This window comes from Taudactylus pleione, unplaced genomic scaffold (genome assembly GCF_031769625.1).
Source record: "Taudactylus pleione unplaced genomic scaffold, aTauple2 ptg000707l, whole genome shotgun sequence".
NCBI lineage: Eukaryota > Metazoa > Chordata > Amphibia > Anura > Myobatrachidae > Taudactylus > Taudactylus pleione.
Genome location: NW_028285109.1, coordinates 9,753,008 through 9,771,344, shown reverse-complemented (window position 1 = coordinate 9,771,344; position 18,337 = coordinate 9,753,008). Strand labels below are relative to the sequence as shown.

General features: G+C 43.2%; 1 protein-coding gene across 1 annotated transcript in view; it reads left to right on the top strand.

The window, feature by feature from the left end:
• AQR (aquarius intron-binding spliceosomal factor) overlaps positions 1-18,337 on the top strand; it is a 169,904-nt gene that overhangs the window by 139,679 nt on the left and 11,888 nt on the right. Inside the window, exons 29-33 of the mRNA XM_088456488.1 lie at positions 17-204; positions 288-459; positions 796-966; positions 1,425-1,510; positions 16,651-16,825. Of these exons, the coding sequence (XP_088312614.1) occupies positions 17-204; positions 288-459; positions 796-966; positions 1,425-1,510; positions 16,651-16,825 (792 nt within the window). The remainder of the gene's footprint in view (positions 1-16; positions 205-287; positions 460-795; positions 967-1,424; positions 1,511-16,650; positions 16,826-18,337) is intronic.

Here is an 18,337-nt window from a genome sequence, read left to right as displayed (position 1 = left end):
CCCATCCCACCCCCAGAATCCAGAAGATGGCTTCAGTCGGTTGAAGCGATGGATCATGATCGGGGATCATCATCAGTTGCCGCCGGTTATTAAAAACATGGCCTTCCAGAAGTACTCCAACATGGAGCAGTCGCTCTTCACACGGTTTGTGCGACTAGGTGTGCCAACTGTGGACCTAGATGCTCAAGGCAGAGCCAGGGCCAGGTAATGATTTTGGAGAACTTTGTAGAAGTGCTCCTGTGCCTGGTGAAACCATAGTATGTAAATGTATGATCTACCTCTTGCAGCTTGTGCAACCTTTACAACTGGCGCTACAAGAGTTTAGGAAACCTACCACATGTACAGCTACTGCCTGAATTCAGATCCGCTAACGCTGGCTTACTCTATGACTTCCAACTTATAAACGTAGAGGACTTCAATGGAGTAGGGGAATCTGAGCCAAACCCATACTTTTACCAGGTAACGGGTCTCCTATTTACAGAGGGACATATACTGTAAGTCTACACTGTATAAAACATTTACTGTAAAAATAAATAGGGACTGTGACAATTTGTTTGTAGCTTTATTTTAGAGCAATTGATGGACTTAAATACATATTCACCTTTGACCTAATGAGATACAGGGAACATTCAGTGTTTACCATAAGGATTTTTTATATAGTGTTGATCTTTAATATACCACCATGTATGGCGATAAAGTTGCACTGAATTTGTATGGTACATGTATTAGAGTATCCATGCATTTTAGATACATGTGTAAGTTACTTAGACGCTAATTAGCATTATCACCTTGCAGAATCTGGCCGAGGCGGAGTATGCAGTAGCCTTGTATATGTATATGCGTCTTCTTGGATATCCAGCCAATCGTATTAGCATACTGACCACGTATAATGGACAGAAGCACCTGATCCGTGACATTCTCAATCAGCGGTGTGGCAACAACCCTGTGATAGGACAGCCTAGTAAGGTGAGTATTAGATTATTGGTTAGATCTACTTTCCTTACAGTATTGGAGAAAAAAACAAATGAGTGAATAGTACAAGCCTACACAGGAATGAACCGGGTGCTTAGCCAAGCTTTAAAACAGTTTGAGGACCACGGATTGCTAATTCTACAGATTGTTATATTAGGATTTGTGGCTCCGATAGGCTATGTCCTTCCCATAGTACAATAAACACTGAATGATCACACTGTTTGTATTGTGGATAAGAAGTCAAGGAGCCCCCTGCATTATATTATGAAAATCTAATATACAATTACTTTAAAAAAAAAATGTCAGCATTATTAAATAAAAAATGACACCTTTTATCTACAGAACTTGCTTTGATTGCACTGCTAGACATCATATTAGACATCAAGGATTTCAGGGTTTCCAAGATTCAGCATTGCCCTCTAACAGAAGGATGATAATGTTATTTTGTGCAGGTCACCACTGTGGACAGATTCCAGGGACAGCAGAATGACTACATCATCCTGTCACTTGTCAGAACCAAGGCTGTGGGTCACCTGAGGTGAGCGATCAGTGACTGTAAAAGAGATGTAAAACACAAGCCTCCTGTTACTTGCCTCTCTTACCATGTAGCTTTTAGTACTGGTATAAAACAGACACTTGTAAAAGCCCTTAAAATATACACATTACAGGTTTGGAGTGGCTGCTGCATGTCCTCACCCAACGTATAAATACTGCTCATTGTGTGTCCTGGCCACATAGATTCTTTGCCTCATCAGGGGAAATTGTACAGGCTTAGGCATCCTATTGCTTTTCAGCTTCTTTGGACCACAATGCCCAGCATTAGGCTTCCAATGGGTACAGTTATGCTGAGAGTAGTCATTCCTGCAGTTGAGACTAACTGCTTGGGGCAGAGTGGTTTTAGGAACACAAGAGAGAACCGTTTATGGGCATGAACAGTGTGTTGATATCTTAGCTGCCTTAGGTGTGACTAAAGTATTATTCTCAGGCCTTTTGAAGTGTTTAGTAGCAGCTTTGCACTGTCAGTTCCCAGTAATGACACTGTGCATGGCATCTGTTGGGTCCTGTTTACATATCTTAGAGCACTTGCTGCAGATCAAGTACAAGATGTAAAACTAGCTGTCTGAATACTTGTTGATGTGAGAAATTTGAAGTACACTTTGTAGCACTTCTGTAGCTGGAGAAATACTGTAATATAAACTTTCCCTATGTGTAAAGGATCAGTAGCCTACTGTACCTCTGGTGCCTTACTGCCACCTCTGCTGTCCCCGGCAGTTTAGCAGGTAGGAGTTTGATACGTGGTTTCCTGGGAGAGGAGACACTAATATCATCTATGGCCAATGCAGCTTCACTGGTCTTCTCATTTCGGAGACTTCAGCATGATGAATACAGAGGACTAAGGGGTAGATGTATCAAGCCTTGGAAAGTGATAAAGTGGAGAAGTTGCCCAAAGCAACCAATCGGCTTTTAACTCTCATTTATCTAGCATAGTCTTTGAAGTGACAGTTAAAAGCTCATTGGTTGCTTTGGGCAACTTGTTCACGTTATCTCTCTCCATGGCTTGATACATCTCCTCCTAAATAGTTCTCCAGTTACCCATATGTGGTAAATACACAAGAACAGAAAACACTTAAATGGTTGCTTTACCCCTAGGAAGCTGCTCAGCTCACCTAAATACTGAAGATGACAGCTGCTGGGGGGAAAGGATTACTGCCAGCTAACCAGGGAATGCTCAGAAGGCCTGTTTGGAAGAATGCAAAACCAATTGGTTCCTGCACATGTGGACTGGACTGTGCAACCAGCATCAGGGACTCTATGGAATACCCCACTCATCCTCCCTTAGTCACATTTCTAATGCACAGTGAATTTTGCTGCAGTTTTTGGACTAATCCTCAGCCCCTTCATCCTGCTACTGTACAACAGCCTGCTACATTAGTCTGGTGCCCAGCCTGCCTACAGCAGCAGGGGTTCAGCGTGCTGAGGAACACTGGCTCCTGCTCTCCCTGGAACAAAAAAATGCCTCTCTTTTTCGGGAAATGCTCATTTGTTCTATTGTGCTACACGTTGCTGTATCCTATGAATTTAATGCTAGGTTTCTAGGATCCTGTTTGGGTGCAAGATGACAGACTTCCAGGAATTAATACAGATAAAACGTGGGGACCAGATGCTGCGCACAACCTTATGTTACTAGCTTAATTCTATCTCATGAATGGCTTCACTCATATAATGTAATTTACAGGTGTATGTAAATATAATCTAGAGTTGTTATACCCAAATAATGAATTGGTACTGTATGGAGGTTTGGATAACATTTATATAGTTTTACTAATGAAAAAAGTATATCACACTATGAACCACTACAAAGCAGTACAGTATATGTATGCCAATATGAATCACTACAAAGCAGTACAGTATATGTTTGCCTATATACTACTGGTTGCAGAAGTAAACATTGATTACACACCAGTCCTGCAGTGTATAGATAAACAATAAACAATTAATAAAACATTGAATGCAAAGAAGGAAAACAATGGAAAAATGTATGTATGTGTATATATTATATGTATGTGTGTATGTGTATATGTATATATATATATATATATATATATATATATATATATATATATATATATGCCAATCCCGTTGTGGATAGGCACTGGTGCTGGTCTCAACCTCTGATGCCGCTAACTGAATAGTCAAATTAAATTAAATGTGAATTAATAGTTGGTGCTTGTTCAAGGAGAAATAGCGGCGTCCCGCTAACTCCAAGGGGTACCTTTGTGGTATGTTATGAGTCCTGTGGACGTCCGTGCGTTGCCTGGGTTGAACCGCCTTGCGGTACGGGGATGGTTAGCTGTGGCGGTTGCCGGGGATCACTCTGCGTCGCGGGCGTCCCGTGTGCCGAGATCATGGACACTGTCCCTGTGGTCAGGGGCAGGTCCGTGCGCGTGCACCAGGACGCACCGGACAGGGGAGAGGAGTGCCTGACGGTCCTAGCTTGTGAAAGCCGGGGGCCGCGGACGACTCTACACCAGAGGATACTCACCCGGATACCAAGCTTCCGGTCCCGGTGGTCTTCGTATCGGCGATGTTGGCGCGCTTGTGCTGCTGCTTGTGGATGTTTCCGGTTCACGTCGTAATGTGCTGGAACAGTTGGCGGCAGGTGGGGTTTAGTGGAGATGCTGTGTGATTGAGATTTGCAGTGTTCCCTCCAACGCGTTTCGACCTAACCGGTCTTCTTCTGGGAGTATGGGTGTTCTTGTGGTGCTGCTTGAACCTTTAAATACAACTACATTGTCTATGATTGGTTCAGATTCTGATGTCATAGTAGTGCTTAATCCTTAGTGATTGACAGGAAGGTGAGTTATCTCTGTAATTGCATTCTCCTGATAGCATTAAATCTGATTATATGGCTAGTAGGAGTGTTAGCGGGATTCCACATATACAAATAAAATAAAATACCGTTCTTGTAAGGATATAAGTGTATATATACATATATAATCCGTATATATACACAACTAAACACACACTTACATGGAGAGAAGAATTTACATAAATTACTAAATGAAAAATAGAAATAAATAATAAATCAATGAATTGAGACAGATCTTTCTGTTTCACCCCAGGTGTGGTTGATGTTAAATTGACACATAGATAGGGGTTTTTCTTTGTAATATTGGATACTCCCTGATGTGTCTAATTTAGACATTGTCTCAAGGGATGCAGTTTCATTAATGTAAGTCATGGTAATGGGTAAATGGTCTGTATGATAATTTGGATAGTAGTCTATTGCTTGCATATTATAGATTTTACCTCATTATCGCGATTCAAACCTTTGGGATGAAAAGTCTGTAACTTATACATCCATTCTAGTTCCGCTCTGTTGATGTAGTTATCGAAATTGCCCCCTCTCCAGTTTGGTTCAACTGTCTGTAGTGCTATGAAATTCAGATATTTTGGATTATTGTCATGATGATCTTTAAAATGTTTGGATAAATTGTGGCTATCCAGTCCCTTATTTATGTTTCTGACATGCTCCATGATTCTGACTTTCAGAGGTCTAGTGGTTCTGCCCACGTATTGTTTTGGACATGTACACTGTAGAAGGTAAATAACATTCTTATCATTGCATGTTAGTGTTTCTTTGATGTTATATGTGTCTCCTGTTGAACAGGATCCGAATGTTGTAGTTGGTTTAGTACTTCTGGCCCCTGTGTTTCTACATCCGGAGCACGAATGGCAATGGAAGAAGCCCTTTGATGGTGTATACAGAGTGGTCTGTATAACTTTTTTAGGTGGAATGTGATTCTTGATCAATTTAGACCTCAGGTCCGGTGCCTTCCTGTATGTTATTTTGGGTTTATTGGGTATTACTCCTGCTAGCATGTCACCCTCTTTAAGTATTTTCCAATGTTTTCTTAGGATTTTCTCTAGTTGTCTACTTTGTTGCGAGTATTGTGTAATGAATCTTACCTCGTCATTGGGTGTTGTTTCCTGATTGATACCTGATATCTTGTGAGTCAGTAATTCAGTTCTGTCTCTATCTTGTACTGCCTCCAGTGATTGGAGTACTAGGGTGGTTGGGTACTCTTTCTCTTCAAATTGTTTGGTAAGGTCTTCACTCTGTTTAAGAAAATCTACTTGTCTAGAGCAGTTTCTTTTTAGACGTAGGAATTGTCCTTTGGGTATGGCTTTAAGCCAGTTTGGATGGTGCCAGCTCGTTGAAAGGATAAAACTATTGACATCTACAAGCTTTTTATGAGTGTTTGTGTGTATCTGTCCCTCTTGTATGAATATATTGAGATCCAAAAAAACCATGTCAGTCTTACTGTAGTTGGCTGCAAAAATTAAATTATTTGAATTGGTGTTGATTTTGGTCAGAAAATTCTTGAGGGTGTGTTCATCACCTTTCCATATAAGTAAAACGTCATCTATTTTTATTTATTTATATGGAAAGGTGATGAACACACCCTCAAGAATTTTCTGACCAAAATCAACACCAATTCAAATAATTTAATTTTTGCAGCCAACTACAGTAAGACTGACATGGTTTTTTTGGATCTCAATATATTCATACAAGAGGGACAGATACACACAAACACTCATAAAAAGCTTGTAGATGTCAATAGTTTTATCCTTTCAACGAGCTGGCACCATCCAAACTGGCTTAAAGCCATACCCAAAGGACAATTCCTACGTCTAAAAAGAAACTGCTCTAGACAAGTAGATTTTCTTAAACAGAGTGAAGACCTTACCAAACAATTTGAAGAGAAAGAGTACCCAACCACCCTAGTACTCCAATCACTGGAGGCAGTACAAGATAGAGACAGAACTGAATTACTGACTCACAAGATATCAGGTATCAATCAGGAAACAACACCCAATGACGAGGTAAGATTCATTACACAATACTCGCAACAAAGTAGACAACTAGAGAAAATCCTAAGAAAACATTGGAAAATACTTAAAGAGGGTGACATGCTAGCAGGAGTAATACCCAATAAACCCAAAATAACATACAGGAAGGCACCGGACCTGAGGTCTAAATTGATCAAGAATCACATTCCACCTAAAAAAGTTATACAGACCACTCTGTATACACCATCAAAGGGCTTCTTCCATTGCCATTCGTGCTCCGGATGTAGAAACACAGGGGCCAGAAGTACTAAACCAACTACAACATTCGGATCCTGTTCAACAGGAGACACATATAACATCAAAGAAACACTAACATGCAATGATAAGAATGTTATTTACCTTCTACAGTGTACATGTCCAAAACAATACGTGGGCAGAACCACTAGACCTCTGAAAGTCAGAATCATGGAGCATGTCAGAAACATAAATAAGGGACTGGATAGCCACAATTTATCCAAACATTTTAAAGATCATCATGACAATAATCCAAAATATCTGAATTTCATAGCACTACAGACAGTTGAACCAAACTGGAGAGGGGGCAATTTCGATAACTACATCAACAGAGCGGAACTAGAATGGATGTATAAGTTACAGACTTTTCATCCCAAAGGTTTGAATCGCGATAATGAGGTAAAATCTATAATATGCAAGCAATAGACTACTATCCAAATTATCATACAGACCATTTACCCATTACCATGACTTACATTAATGAAACTGCATCCCTTGAGACAATGTCTAAATTAGACACATCAGGGAGTATCCAATATTACAAAGAAAAACCCCTATCCGCCTCTATGTGTCAATTTAACATCAACCACACCTGGGGTGAAACAGAAAGATCTGTCTCAATTCATTGATTTATTATTTATATTTATTTCTATTTTTCATTTAGTAATTTATGTAAATTCTTCTCTTCATGTAAGTGTGTGTTTAGTTGTGTATATGTGTATATATACGGATTATATATGTATATATACACTTATATCCTTACAAGAACGGTATTTTATTTTATTTGTATATGTGGAATCCCACTAACACTCCTACTAGCCATATAATCAGATTTAATGCTATCAGGAGAATGCAATTACAGAGATAACTCACCTTCCTGTCAATCACTAAGGATTAAGCACTACTATGACGTCAGAATCTGAACCAATCATAGACAATGTAGTTGTATTTAAAGGTTCAAGCAGCACCACAAGAACACCCATACTCCCAGAAGAAGACCTGTTAGGTCGAAACGCGTTGGAGGGAACACTGCAAATTTCAATCACACAGCATCTCCACTAAACCCCACCTGCCGCCAACTGTTCCAGCACATTACGACGTGAACCGGAAACATCCACAAGCAGCAGCACAAGCGCGCCAACATCGCCGATACGAAGACCACCGGGACCGGAAGCTTGGCATCCGGGTGAGTATCCTCTGGTGTAGAGTCGTCCGCGGCCCCCGGCTTTCACAAGCTAGGACCGTCAGGCACTCCTCTCCCCTGTCCGGTGCGTCCTGGTGCACGCGCACGGACCTGCCCCTGACCACAGGGACAGTGTCCGTGATCTCGGCACACGGGACGCCCGCGACGCAGAGTGACCCCCGGCAACCGCCACAGCTAACCATCCCCGTACCGCAAGGAGGTTCAACCCGGGCAACGCACGGACGTCCACAGGACTCATAACATACCACGAAGGTACCCCTTGGAGTTAACGGGATGCCGCTATTTCTCCTTGAACAAGCACCAACTATTAATTCACATTTAATTTAATTTGACTATTCAGTTAGCGGCATCAGAGATTGAGACCAGCACCAGTGCCTATCCACAACGGGATTGGCACATTGTGATATATATATATATATATATATATATCACAAAATTTTTCCATTGTTTTCCTTTTTTGCATTCAACGTTTTATTAATTGTTTAATGTTTATTATCTATACACTGCAGGGCTGGTGTGTAATCAATGTTTACTTCTGCAACCAGTAGTATATAGGCAAACATATACTGTACTGCTTTGTAGTGGTTCATATTGTGATATACTTTTTCATTAGTAAAACGATATAAATTTTATCCAAACCTCCATACAGTACCAATTCATTATTTGGGTATAACAACTCTAGATTATATTTACATACACCTGTAAATTACATCATATAAGTGAAGCCATTCATGAGATAGAATTAAGCTAGTAACATAAGGTTGTGCGCAGCATCTGGTCCCCACGTTTTATCTGTATTTATCCACTGGATGAGGTCAGGCATCCTCCAGTGCAGCAGCATACCTGTGACAAGCAGTACCATTTACACCACTTGCGCAGGACCTACAATCTCTCAACAAAGTTCCATGAGTTAATGCATAGAGCAGGGGAGCTATACCCTCACGTTGATGTAGCACCGTCATACCTGCATCAAATATTGTGCACTCTCGGAAGAGACCCTCCAGGTTATGTTATATCCTGAGTTGACTGGGTCCCTAGAGCAGTATTTGATCTTATCCTGGTAAGGGAAGATCCGAGGGCGGCCTCTGCCTATATACTATGACTAGCTTAGGTAAGTCTCCTGATCCAGTCCTTTACAAACCTATAGAGGAAGGATGATTGTTTTAGGCATGACACTGACTTTATGACAGCAGTACGTATATATCCTGAACATTCCGAACACTTAAGGGCTAAGGCCTGCTTCCACATTACAGTTCTTACCCTAATGCCTGGCCATCTGGTCGTCTTCCCCACAGACAGCTTCTCAGTGAGTTGGTATTGGAGGGAATTGACTGTTCTTTGTAAGCTTTTATGCACTTTGCAGTAGTTTGGAGGTCTTAACTATGGACCCTCCATCTCTTCACTGTTTAAGATCACAACAATTCCTCTCCCATATGTGCCATACTTCTAGGACTCCTTGAATAAGAGGATGGCAGTCTACCTATCTCCTAACTATGTCATTCTGCACAAAAGATGCAGCCCTGGCTAGACTAACAGTGGGGAACATCTGCTGATTTGATAATAGGACACAGAGGGCCTGATTCAGACCCGGTCGCAAGCGCTGAGCGCGCGCAACCGGGTCGACGGTGGCCCAGAGCGCATGCGCATGATGGAGCCGGCTCCGTCGCGCACATGCACGAGACCCGGATAGCAACGGGCAAACCGTTGCTCCGGGTCTCGCACCAAAGGGGGCGTGCTGTCGATGTTGAGTGACAGCATGCCCCCTTTGGTGGGCGGGCCGGGGGAGTGGCTGCCCAAACGGATGCGTTCCCATGTGAACGCCTACTGTTTGGGGCCGGCCCCACTGACATCATAAGTGATGTCAGTGGAGAGATTCCGGCTCTGTTAGAGCCGAAATCTCTCTGGGGCTTGCGGCAACGAGACCCTACCACAAGACCATCACGACCATCTTCCTGGCCGCTCGCTATAGCTGGAGGCCAGGAAGGCCGTTCTAAAAAAAAAAAAAAAAAAAAAAAAAAAAGACCGACCCTGATTCAGAGCGAGCGCTCTGTCAGAGCGACAGGCTCTGAATCAGGGCCAGACTCCTATGGCAAAACTTCAGGTATGTGATTGACACAACAGAAAAGTGTGTGTGTGTGTGTCCTTATTGGCTCTTCTTTCTTTCAGGAGAGACCTGAACCTGCCAGGATTATAAAGGACTCCACAGGTCATGCTTTTGTTTAAAAAAATATTTGCAAACCAGTTTTCAAAACAAATACTCCTTTTGTTCCTTATGCTGGGTACACATTGGCCGATATAATGACCGTTCAATTGAACGGCCGATATATTGTGAGTGCTTTGGCCAGTGTGTACAGACGATATGTCTGTGAACGACGTCGCTCACAGAAATATTGCGTCAGCTGTGCAGTACATCGGATGGCAGATACACTTGCAGCAGAGGCCACGGGCAGGGGTGCGCGATGCGATCCACGGTCAGCAGGACCCGTGGGAAGGTGGCAGATGATGGTTGTTCAGTGTGTATGAACACCCATCATCTGCAGATGTATCTTTTAGGTGTGTACCCAACTTTAGGCATTAAACCATTTTGGGACCAAGCTGGTGGCTCTTAGATGCTGCAGGTTAAATAAGCCCTCTTACACCTCTAAGATAGCAGGCTCAATGCTCTTGGATTTTGGCAAGTCCTCCCGAGTACCTGCTGACAGAGCTGGCCCTAACCAATTTGATGCCTTAGGCAACATATTGGCTGGTGCCCCCTAGCAGATAATCCCACCATCAAGCCTAATGTTGCATTCAATATGAAAATTTGTGCTCCAATTCCTTCGATCTACCTTTCAAACCCAACCAAGTTGAATAAAAATTAATTTAATGTACAGCAACATTTACTGTCCTCCCCTTACAGCACACCAGTTCTCCCCTCACAGCACCTTTCTTCCCTCACTGCATAGTTCACATCACCTCCTCACCCCTCTCCCTGCACCCTTCTCCCCTCTCTACACAGCACCCCTCCCCCCTCACTGCAGATCACCCTTCACCCAGCACAGCACCCCTCACGGCACTTCACCCAGCACCCCTCACTACTGCACATCACCCATCACCCCTATTCCAGCACAGCACTCCTCATCCAGCACCCCTCTTCCCTCACTGCACAGCACCCCTCTCCCAGCACAGCATCCATCACCCCTCACCCACCACAGTACCCATCACCTGGCTGGCTGTGCACTGTGTCCGGTCCGGTGAGTCCACCCAGAGCTGCGCTTTGTGTGGGGTGGTTGGCACGGGCAGGCTGCGCAGAGAGAAGTCAGTGCAGGCGCGCTGCCTACTGGATTCCTCAAAGGCCCTTAGGAGGTGGAGCTACTGCCCCCACTTACTGTCTCTGCTCCCCTGCCTGTTTGAGCTGCCTGATCAAAGATGAGAGCTCGGATCGCGATAGCCGTGCCCGCTAGAGCAGGGAGTCTCCCAGCCGCTTGCATCCAGCAGGCCCTCGCGGTGTGCCCCAAATCTCCGCTGGTACCAGCCCTAGGCATTTACCTATGCCTAGGGCCATCTCTGCCTGCTAAGCCTCAGGATTGGTAGGGGCTCATCTACTTCACCTCACTGATGACACCTGGTCTTAATCTATTACTTACCCCTAGGGATTACGGGTTAGCAGATATCATTGTCTGAGCTCCCTCCAAATAGGTCAAAAGACTTAAAGTATAGTCCATCCTTTTTATGGTTCAGTAGCTTTTGGAAGTGGTGTCTTTGTTCCATTCATGTACAGCATAAAGATCAGGGGTTTTAGTAAATTTTTCTCTGGTTCTCGAGAGGGATCCAAAAGCCCCTGACATATTTCATCATCTGCAACAAATCACAGTGGTCACTCTGGACGGCGATGGGGATTATCGGGGTTCTTGTGGACGATAGTTGGTCCAAGCTCCTAACTGGAATATCACATTATGCCACACAGTAATGCCCATTACATCCCACCCTGAAAGATCTACCTTCCCAGCCCTCCTCTCCGCTCCTGCCAGTCTGTCATCTCAGCTCAAGACAGGGTGCACAGTTTCTATGCCCGTGTAGAACCAGATTATTGGGAACATAATTTATAACCTGTAAACTGCGTGTATCAAGTTAGTGCCCCTTATACAGTGCCCCCTGTAGTTGTGACCCTTATGCAGGGCCCCCTGTAGTTTTGCCTCTTATGCAGTGCCCCTGTAGTTGTGCCCATATGCAGTGCCCTTGCAGTTGTTCCCATGTACAGTGCTCCTGTAGTTGAGCCCATATGCAGTGCCCCCTGTAGTTGTGGCCCCTTATGCAGTGCCCCCTGTTGTGCCCCCCCAGTACTTACCTGACCGCAGTACTTTTCCACACTGAGCATCGTTGACTCCATGCGTCCGCCGTCGTGCTGCAACGCTGACTGGATCTAACTTGATCCACGTCATGATGTCACCCACGCACTGCATCACTGGGAACGCTTGCCTCTGAAACGATCAGAGGCTTCCTTAGCCTCTGATCACTTCAGAGGCCAGTGTTCAAAGTTGCAGTGGCGTAGCAACGGCCCCTGGCGCACCCAAGCCACCGCGGGGTCTGCGGGGGCCAATGTTACGCCACTGGCCTCATGCATCCACTGCAGCTTACTCTGGATGTGGGGTCTGATGGGCACTGTATAGTCAGTCTGACTTTACATCTAAAAAGAAAAAAGGGAGGGAGTTTTCTAACTCAGCAGTAGAATCAGTATATACTACTTAGTAGTAAATATATATAATATACACTCATGTGCCTGAAAAATGGAGACCCCTGTCTAGTAACGCGTAGGTCTTCTTTTCGATCGTATTACAGCACCAACACAACAGGGAATGGACTTCACAAGCTCTCTGAAACACTGTGTGGATAGTGTACACCATGCTCCTGAGTAATGGTCCACAGTTCCCTAATATTCACTGGTAGTGGAACACTGCCATTGATGGCCGTGAAGTGCATTCTACATGTGTTTTACTAGGTTCAAATCTGGCAAGCAAGGAGGCCAAACTCAGAGGGATACTCCTCCAGGCATAATCTGGTGGCTATGGACCTGTGCTGTTTTGTAGTTGTGCATGACGTGAACGGGTGCAAATGGTCCTCAAGGATGGTTACGTAAAGTGTGCCTGTCAGTAATGTCTGCAGATGTAATAGAGGTCTTAATACGTGGCAGCTGAAAACAACCCACACCAGTATTTCCCAACCTTGGTCCTCAAGGCACACTAACAGTCCAGGTTTTATGGATATCCATGCTTGAGCGCAGATATTTAAATCAAAATGACTGATGCACTAATTAAAGTCAACTGTGCTCAAGTGTGGCCTGGACTGTTAGTGTGTCCGAGGTTGTTTGTTACAATGAAAGTTTTTAGTCAGGCACAGTGGTGCTACAGGCTATTAGGGGTATTCAATATGGGAGCGATAACATTGTTTTTGTGTTAATATCGCACTTATGACGTCATTATCGCAGGTTTTAGTTTTACACCGTATTCAATTTCAAAGACTTATCGCAGTTTTGAAAAGTCTTTGATAAAAAACGGTGATAACTTTTCACCATTGAATAGGTGTCGAAAAAAAGTGCAGAATTGGGGTTTAGGGGTGCAGGCTTAAAAAAAAATAGCCTGCACCCCTGGGAATGACATTTAAAAAAGAACTGTGTTAAAAAAATAATAGGGACACCCCAAAAAATTTATTTAAAAATTGGGGTGAAAAAAAAAAAAAAGGGAAAAAACTGTTTAACAATAGGGAAATAGGTTCAGGGCTATTCTGCAAGTATGCCGCAGGTGTTTTCTAGAATAGAATTATAGCGGCAGGTGCACAATTGCAGAATTTTTAAAAACTTACTTTAGGGACATCAAAATATGCTAGTACCCATTTTCATGTACCCCAAATTTGATGGGACCACTTAAAAAAACGAAAAAAAAAACCTAAGTGCTCTTCTGCATCACTTCTTCAATATCGGGGAAAAAACACCTGCTGCGGCTATTTAAATCCCCGACTTTCATTTAAAGGCTAAAACGGGGGTACCCATAGTGATCCCCCATGTTTTTACAACTTTAGGGGGGTCTTACAATTTTGTTAAGGAAAAATTCGTAACTTTACGCAAATCCAACTTCGGAGGCTCCTGTTTTCGTTAATTTTATATTGAATACGGAGATAAGCGGGCACGCGCCCGACACTTTAACGCAGGTAAAAACTCCGATATGAAACGTTAACTTCGACAGTGAAGTTCACGTTTCACATTGAATACCCCTCTATGTCTTTCCTGATGTTGTGTAGTCATTACATACATTAGTGGCCATTTGGAACTCGTGTGCAATGGTATTTTGCTTGCTCGGGGATGTCCAATCATTTTTGGCAACAGCGTACGCAGATGGCCGATTGTTACGTACTTTGCATGCGTAAGCATCGCAGTGTGTGAGCGCTAACCAGTCACTGTGATGCAGTGACTACATAGACCCATCGCAGAGTGATTGACAGGAAGTACCGTTTGTGGGTGGTGACGGAGGGGGCTGGTGAGACAAACACAGGCATCTCAGTGCGTTTGAACGCCAATGCAGGGGCATGCATAAATTATCCAATGCAATAGCATACGCAGCTTGAGCTCTTAATGCGTACTGAAAGATCAGCAATTTCTGAGTAAGGTCAGACCTTGTGCAAGTGTGCGTGTGGCTGTGATTGTACTCGATGTTACCAATGTTTCGTAGTCTTGCAAAGTATTATGGATGTGTGTAAGGTAAAGTGGGCATCCTTATGTTGTGCTGCAACGGCATGTGTGTGTGTGTGTGTGTATATATATATATATATATATATATATATATATATAATCTATATATATATATATATATATATATATATATATATATATTTTATTTTCGTAATGTGTCAGTCCAATATGTACTTGTCTTTGCACGCAATAGGATTTAAGCCACAAATGAGTTAGTATACCATTAAAGTGCAAGCAGGTTCTGCATCTGTATTTTCTTGTCGCAGTTAAGAACAATGCAATACGCTATAAAGCAGGATCCGATTGTTATAACATTAAGCAGCAATTCACAATCTAGATAATATCTAGTATAACCATTAATATTAGGCACAGGTATAAACAATGAGATTACTAGAATATATGCGGCATTCCAGTTGAAACCTCCTCGTACTGCCTGCCCACTCAAGTTTCTGCTTGTGTATAAGATAGTTTGTGTTCCGCCCACAAAGGTTTTGGTGCAATACTGACGCGTTTCATCCTGATATTCAGGACTTTTTTCACAGTGTAATTTGACTTCAGGGCATAGGGTGTTTTATATTTGTGTGAGACTAAGCTCCACTTAGTTCTATTTGCTTAACAAAGTATTATTAGGGAGATTCTTCCTATATTTCCTGTAGTCTCCACCCAGGCTATTTCTCTAACCTTCTGGGAGGAAAATAAGTATGCTCTACTCTACAGGAAACCTTTTAGGGCAGGTACATTTCCTGTCCAGGAGGGTTAGAAGAGATTCAGGATTTTTTTTTTTTTTTTTTTTAAATCATCAAACCTCTTTTAGGTCCTGCACTCAGACAGATACTTGTGATCCCTTCTGAACTTGAAATTCCTTTCCATTCAGATTACGGGTGGCCAGGCTCTAGATTGTGTCCTGGAAGTAAGCCATCACCTATTTGGGACAGACTGGGTTCAGGTTGTCCATGGCCATCACAGACTGGTACATGCTTATTCCAAACCTGGGAAGGGCTACGGTGCCTTCTCAACTTTGCTGTTCAGTTCCATGTCTTTCTGTTTCAGACTATACCTTTCATATATGTTCATATTGATCACTGTAGTATTTTCTGCCTTTCTCTGATTCAAGGGGTTATCATTGCCCAATGAAGGCACGATGCCCAGGATTGTTGCCGACTCATCTTTTGAAGCTGGTTGAATTCTTTGTGTGTCATGGTTGGTATCACCTAAGTCCTCAGACCTGGTACAAATCAGATAATCTTCCTGGGTTTTTTTACGGTTCAACGCTAGAGTGTTGTTACAGGGAAATAAAATATCTCTCTCTACAGTGCTTTGTGTAGTCCTGGTTAGCTCAGACCAGTATCTGTTCATCTTCGCTTTATTGCCCTATGTACTATCATTATCCACCTTGAGACCATTTAATTTGTGCAGTCCCATTAAAGGCTTTCACTAAATGTACCATTGGGACTGGACATTTGTGAGCATGGACTCCAGAAGACTCTAAGTTCCTGATTAAACAACATGCTGGAGCTCCGTGCTTTGTTTTAACTCTAGTCTGAGATCTACTCAGACAATGATAATGGACAGCAGAAAATACCTTTGCCCTGTGGAATGGTCCCTTCATCCAGAGGTTTTTTTCCACTACTGAAGTACATGTGCGTTGACGCCCGGATGTTGTCCATGTTGAATCACAGGGTCAAGACCTTCTGCCCCAATGCGTGCAAAACCAGCTTGTTTTTGCCTTTAAAATGATTGCCGATTTAAAGATACGTGAAGACTCCCAGGAGGCCCTGCAGCGGCTGCAGCTTGCAACCTATTACACAAATCCACTGATCTCTTCAGACAAGGCCTTTTCATCCTCAGAGTTTACCCTGGCTGACTTTAATGGCATGACTTTTAAAGGGCTGGGGTGAGGGTGGTTCTCTGCAAGAAAGTTGCTGGGGTATAGGGTTTCTATGCAACAGGATGGCTACAAGTTGGGATCTCTGTGCAGAATGTGCTGTCACACATAAATTAATCACATTTGTTTCCATTTTCTAAACTTCCATATATTTTGTTGTTTTACCCTTTCTGAGGGAATAGTATGTAACCTTTGGTGGTCTCTGTGCTTCTCTTGTAGGGATGTGAGGCGTTTAGTGGTTGCAATGTCCAGAGCGCGACTTGGTCTGTACATATTCGCTCGAGCCTCCCTCTTCCAGAATTGTTTTGAATTGACCCCTGCATTCAGACAGCTGACCGCTCGCCCACTGCGACTGCACATCTTACCGGGAGAATCCTTCCCAACACAGAGGAAGGTAAGCAGCTTGGACATGAAAAGTAAACTTTGAAGGAGTTCATGCTGTCATTTCCTTTTGTATGAGAGATCATCAACGGCCACAAACTCACATTGTCCTTGTGACCTTACCAATAAAATACATATGGGAGTGATGGCTTTAAAACATTAAGGCACGATCAGCGAAAAAGATTCGCCGATGTGATGCTTTCGCCACATTCCTGCTTGTCGCCCTATTCAATTCTTGAACTTTTTCGCATGTGTGAAAACTCCATAGGCTAAAACAGGCGAAAAGATGTGCAAAATCTCTATTTAGGGCTTAAAAAGTGGGGACTAGGGGCCTGATTCAGAGCCGAACGCTATTTGCGCTCGCTCGTTCAGAAAAAGGGGCCGGCTATTTAAATTGAGCGCTCGCTCTTTGCAGTCTGTTGACGCCTCTATGTCTGGGTGAGCGAACAAAACATGCGCTCGCTATTTTGTAAAGACGCCCCCTGGCCGCACGCATCCTACATCTTCTCCGCTATCTATTTGATTAATCGAGTACATCGAAAGGCGTCTGAACTGCTCGCAGTGCTTGTGGTTGGATTTTCTTACCGCAATCATGCGAACAGTTCAGGCTAAGAGACAACCAAGTGACGTGGTTGATGACGCTGCTGTATTAATTATGCTCACCCTTAAAACGCCCGTTTTGACTGTTTGGCACGCCTGCGTTTGGATCTCCACTCCCCGTTTTCAAGCACCTTCCCCTGTTACCACCCACAAACGCCTCATCCTGTCACTCAAATTAGCAGGTACTCGCTATTTTGCGAGCGCTCGATTTCCGACCGCAATGACTGGTTGGCGCATGCGCATTACGACCCATGCGCAGTTGTGCGAACATCGCTCGGAGCGAACGAGCGGCCGCTTCCGAGCGGCTCTGAATCAGGCCCTAGGTTCAGAACCCTTTGGACATCCCTCTAATGACTATTAAGGCAAAATAAACTTTATAGAATATTAACATGCCCCAAAATTTACATTACATTTTTAGGGGGTAAAAATGTAAAAAGTGATGGAAAATGTGTGTAAAGTACTGGGTCAGGTATTTTGGGGGGCTGTATGGATGGGACAGGTGTTCTTAGGATTGCAGGTGTTTTTTTATTAAGTATTTTAAAATGCACTTTATTAACACACAAATATACTAGCACCCATTTTAATGTACCCCCAATTTAACTACAACTTTTTTTTTCACCTAAAAAATTGCTTTATCTATTTTTTCCACCCTCATGCAAAAGTGCATATAACAGGTCTTTGACTTACTTTAGGTACAGAAAATACTTTTATTAGAGCTATTTATACACTTCTATATTGATTACCAGGGTCACTTAGGCTTATTTGGGGTACAGACTGATTTCCCTCCAATAAGAAGTCTTTCACTAGTCTACACATGTGCACATCTGCGTTTTTCCTGTTTTGTAATTGAATTGCGTATTGTGAAAGTACGTGACAACTTCGCATACAGACAGGCGAATGAGGCGAACACATCGCAGCGGCGAAT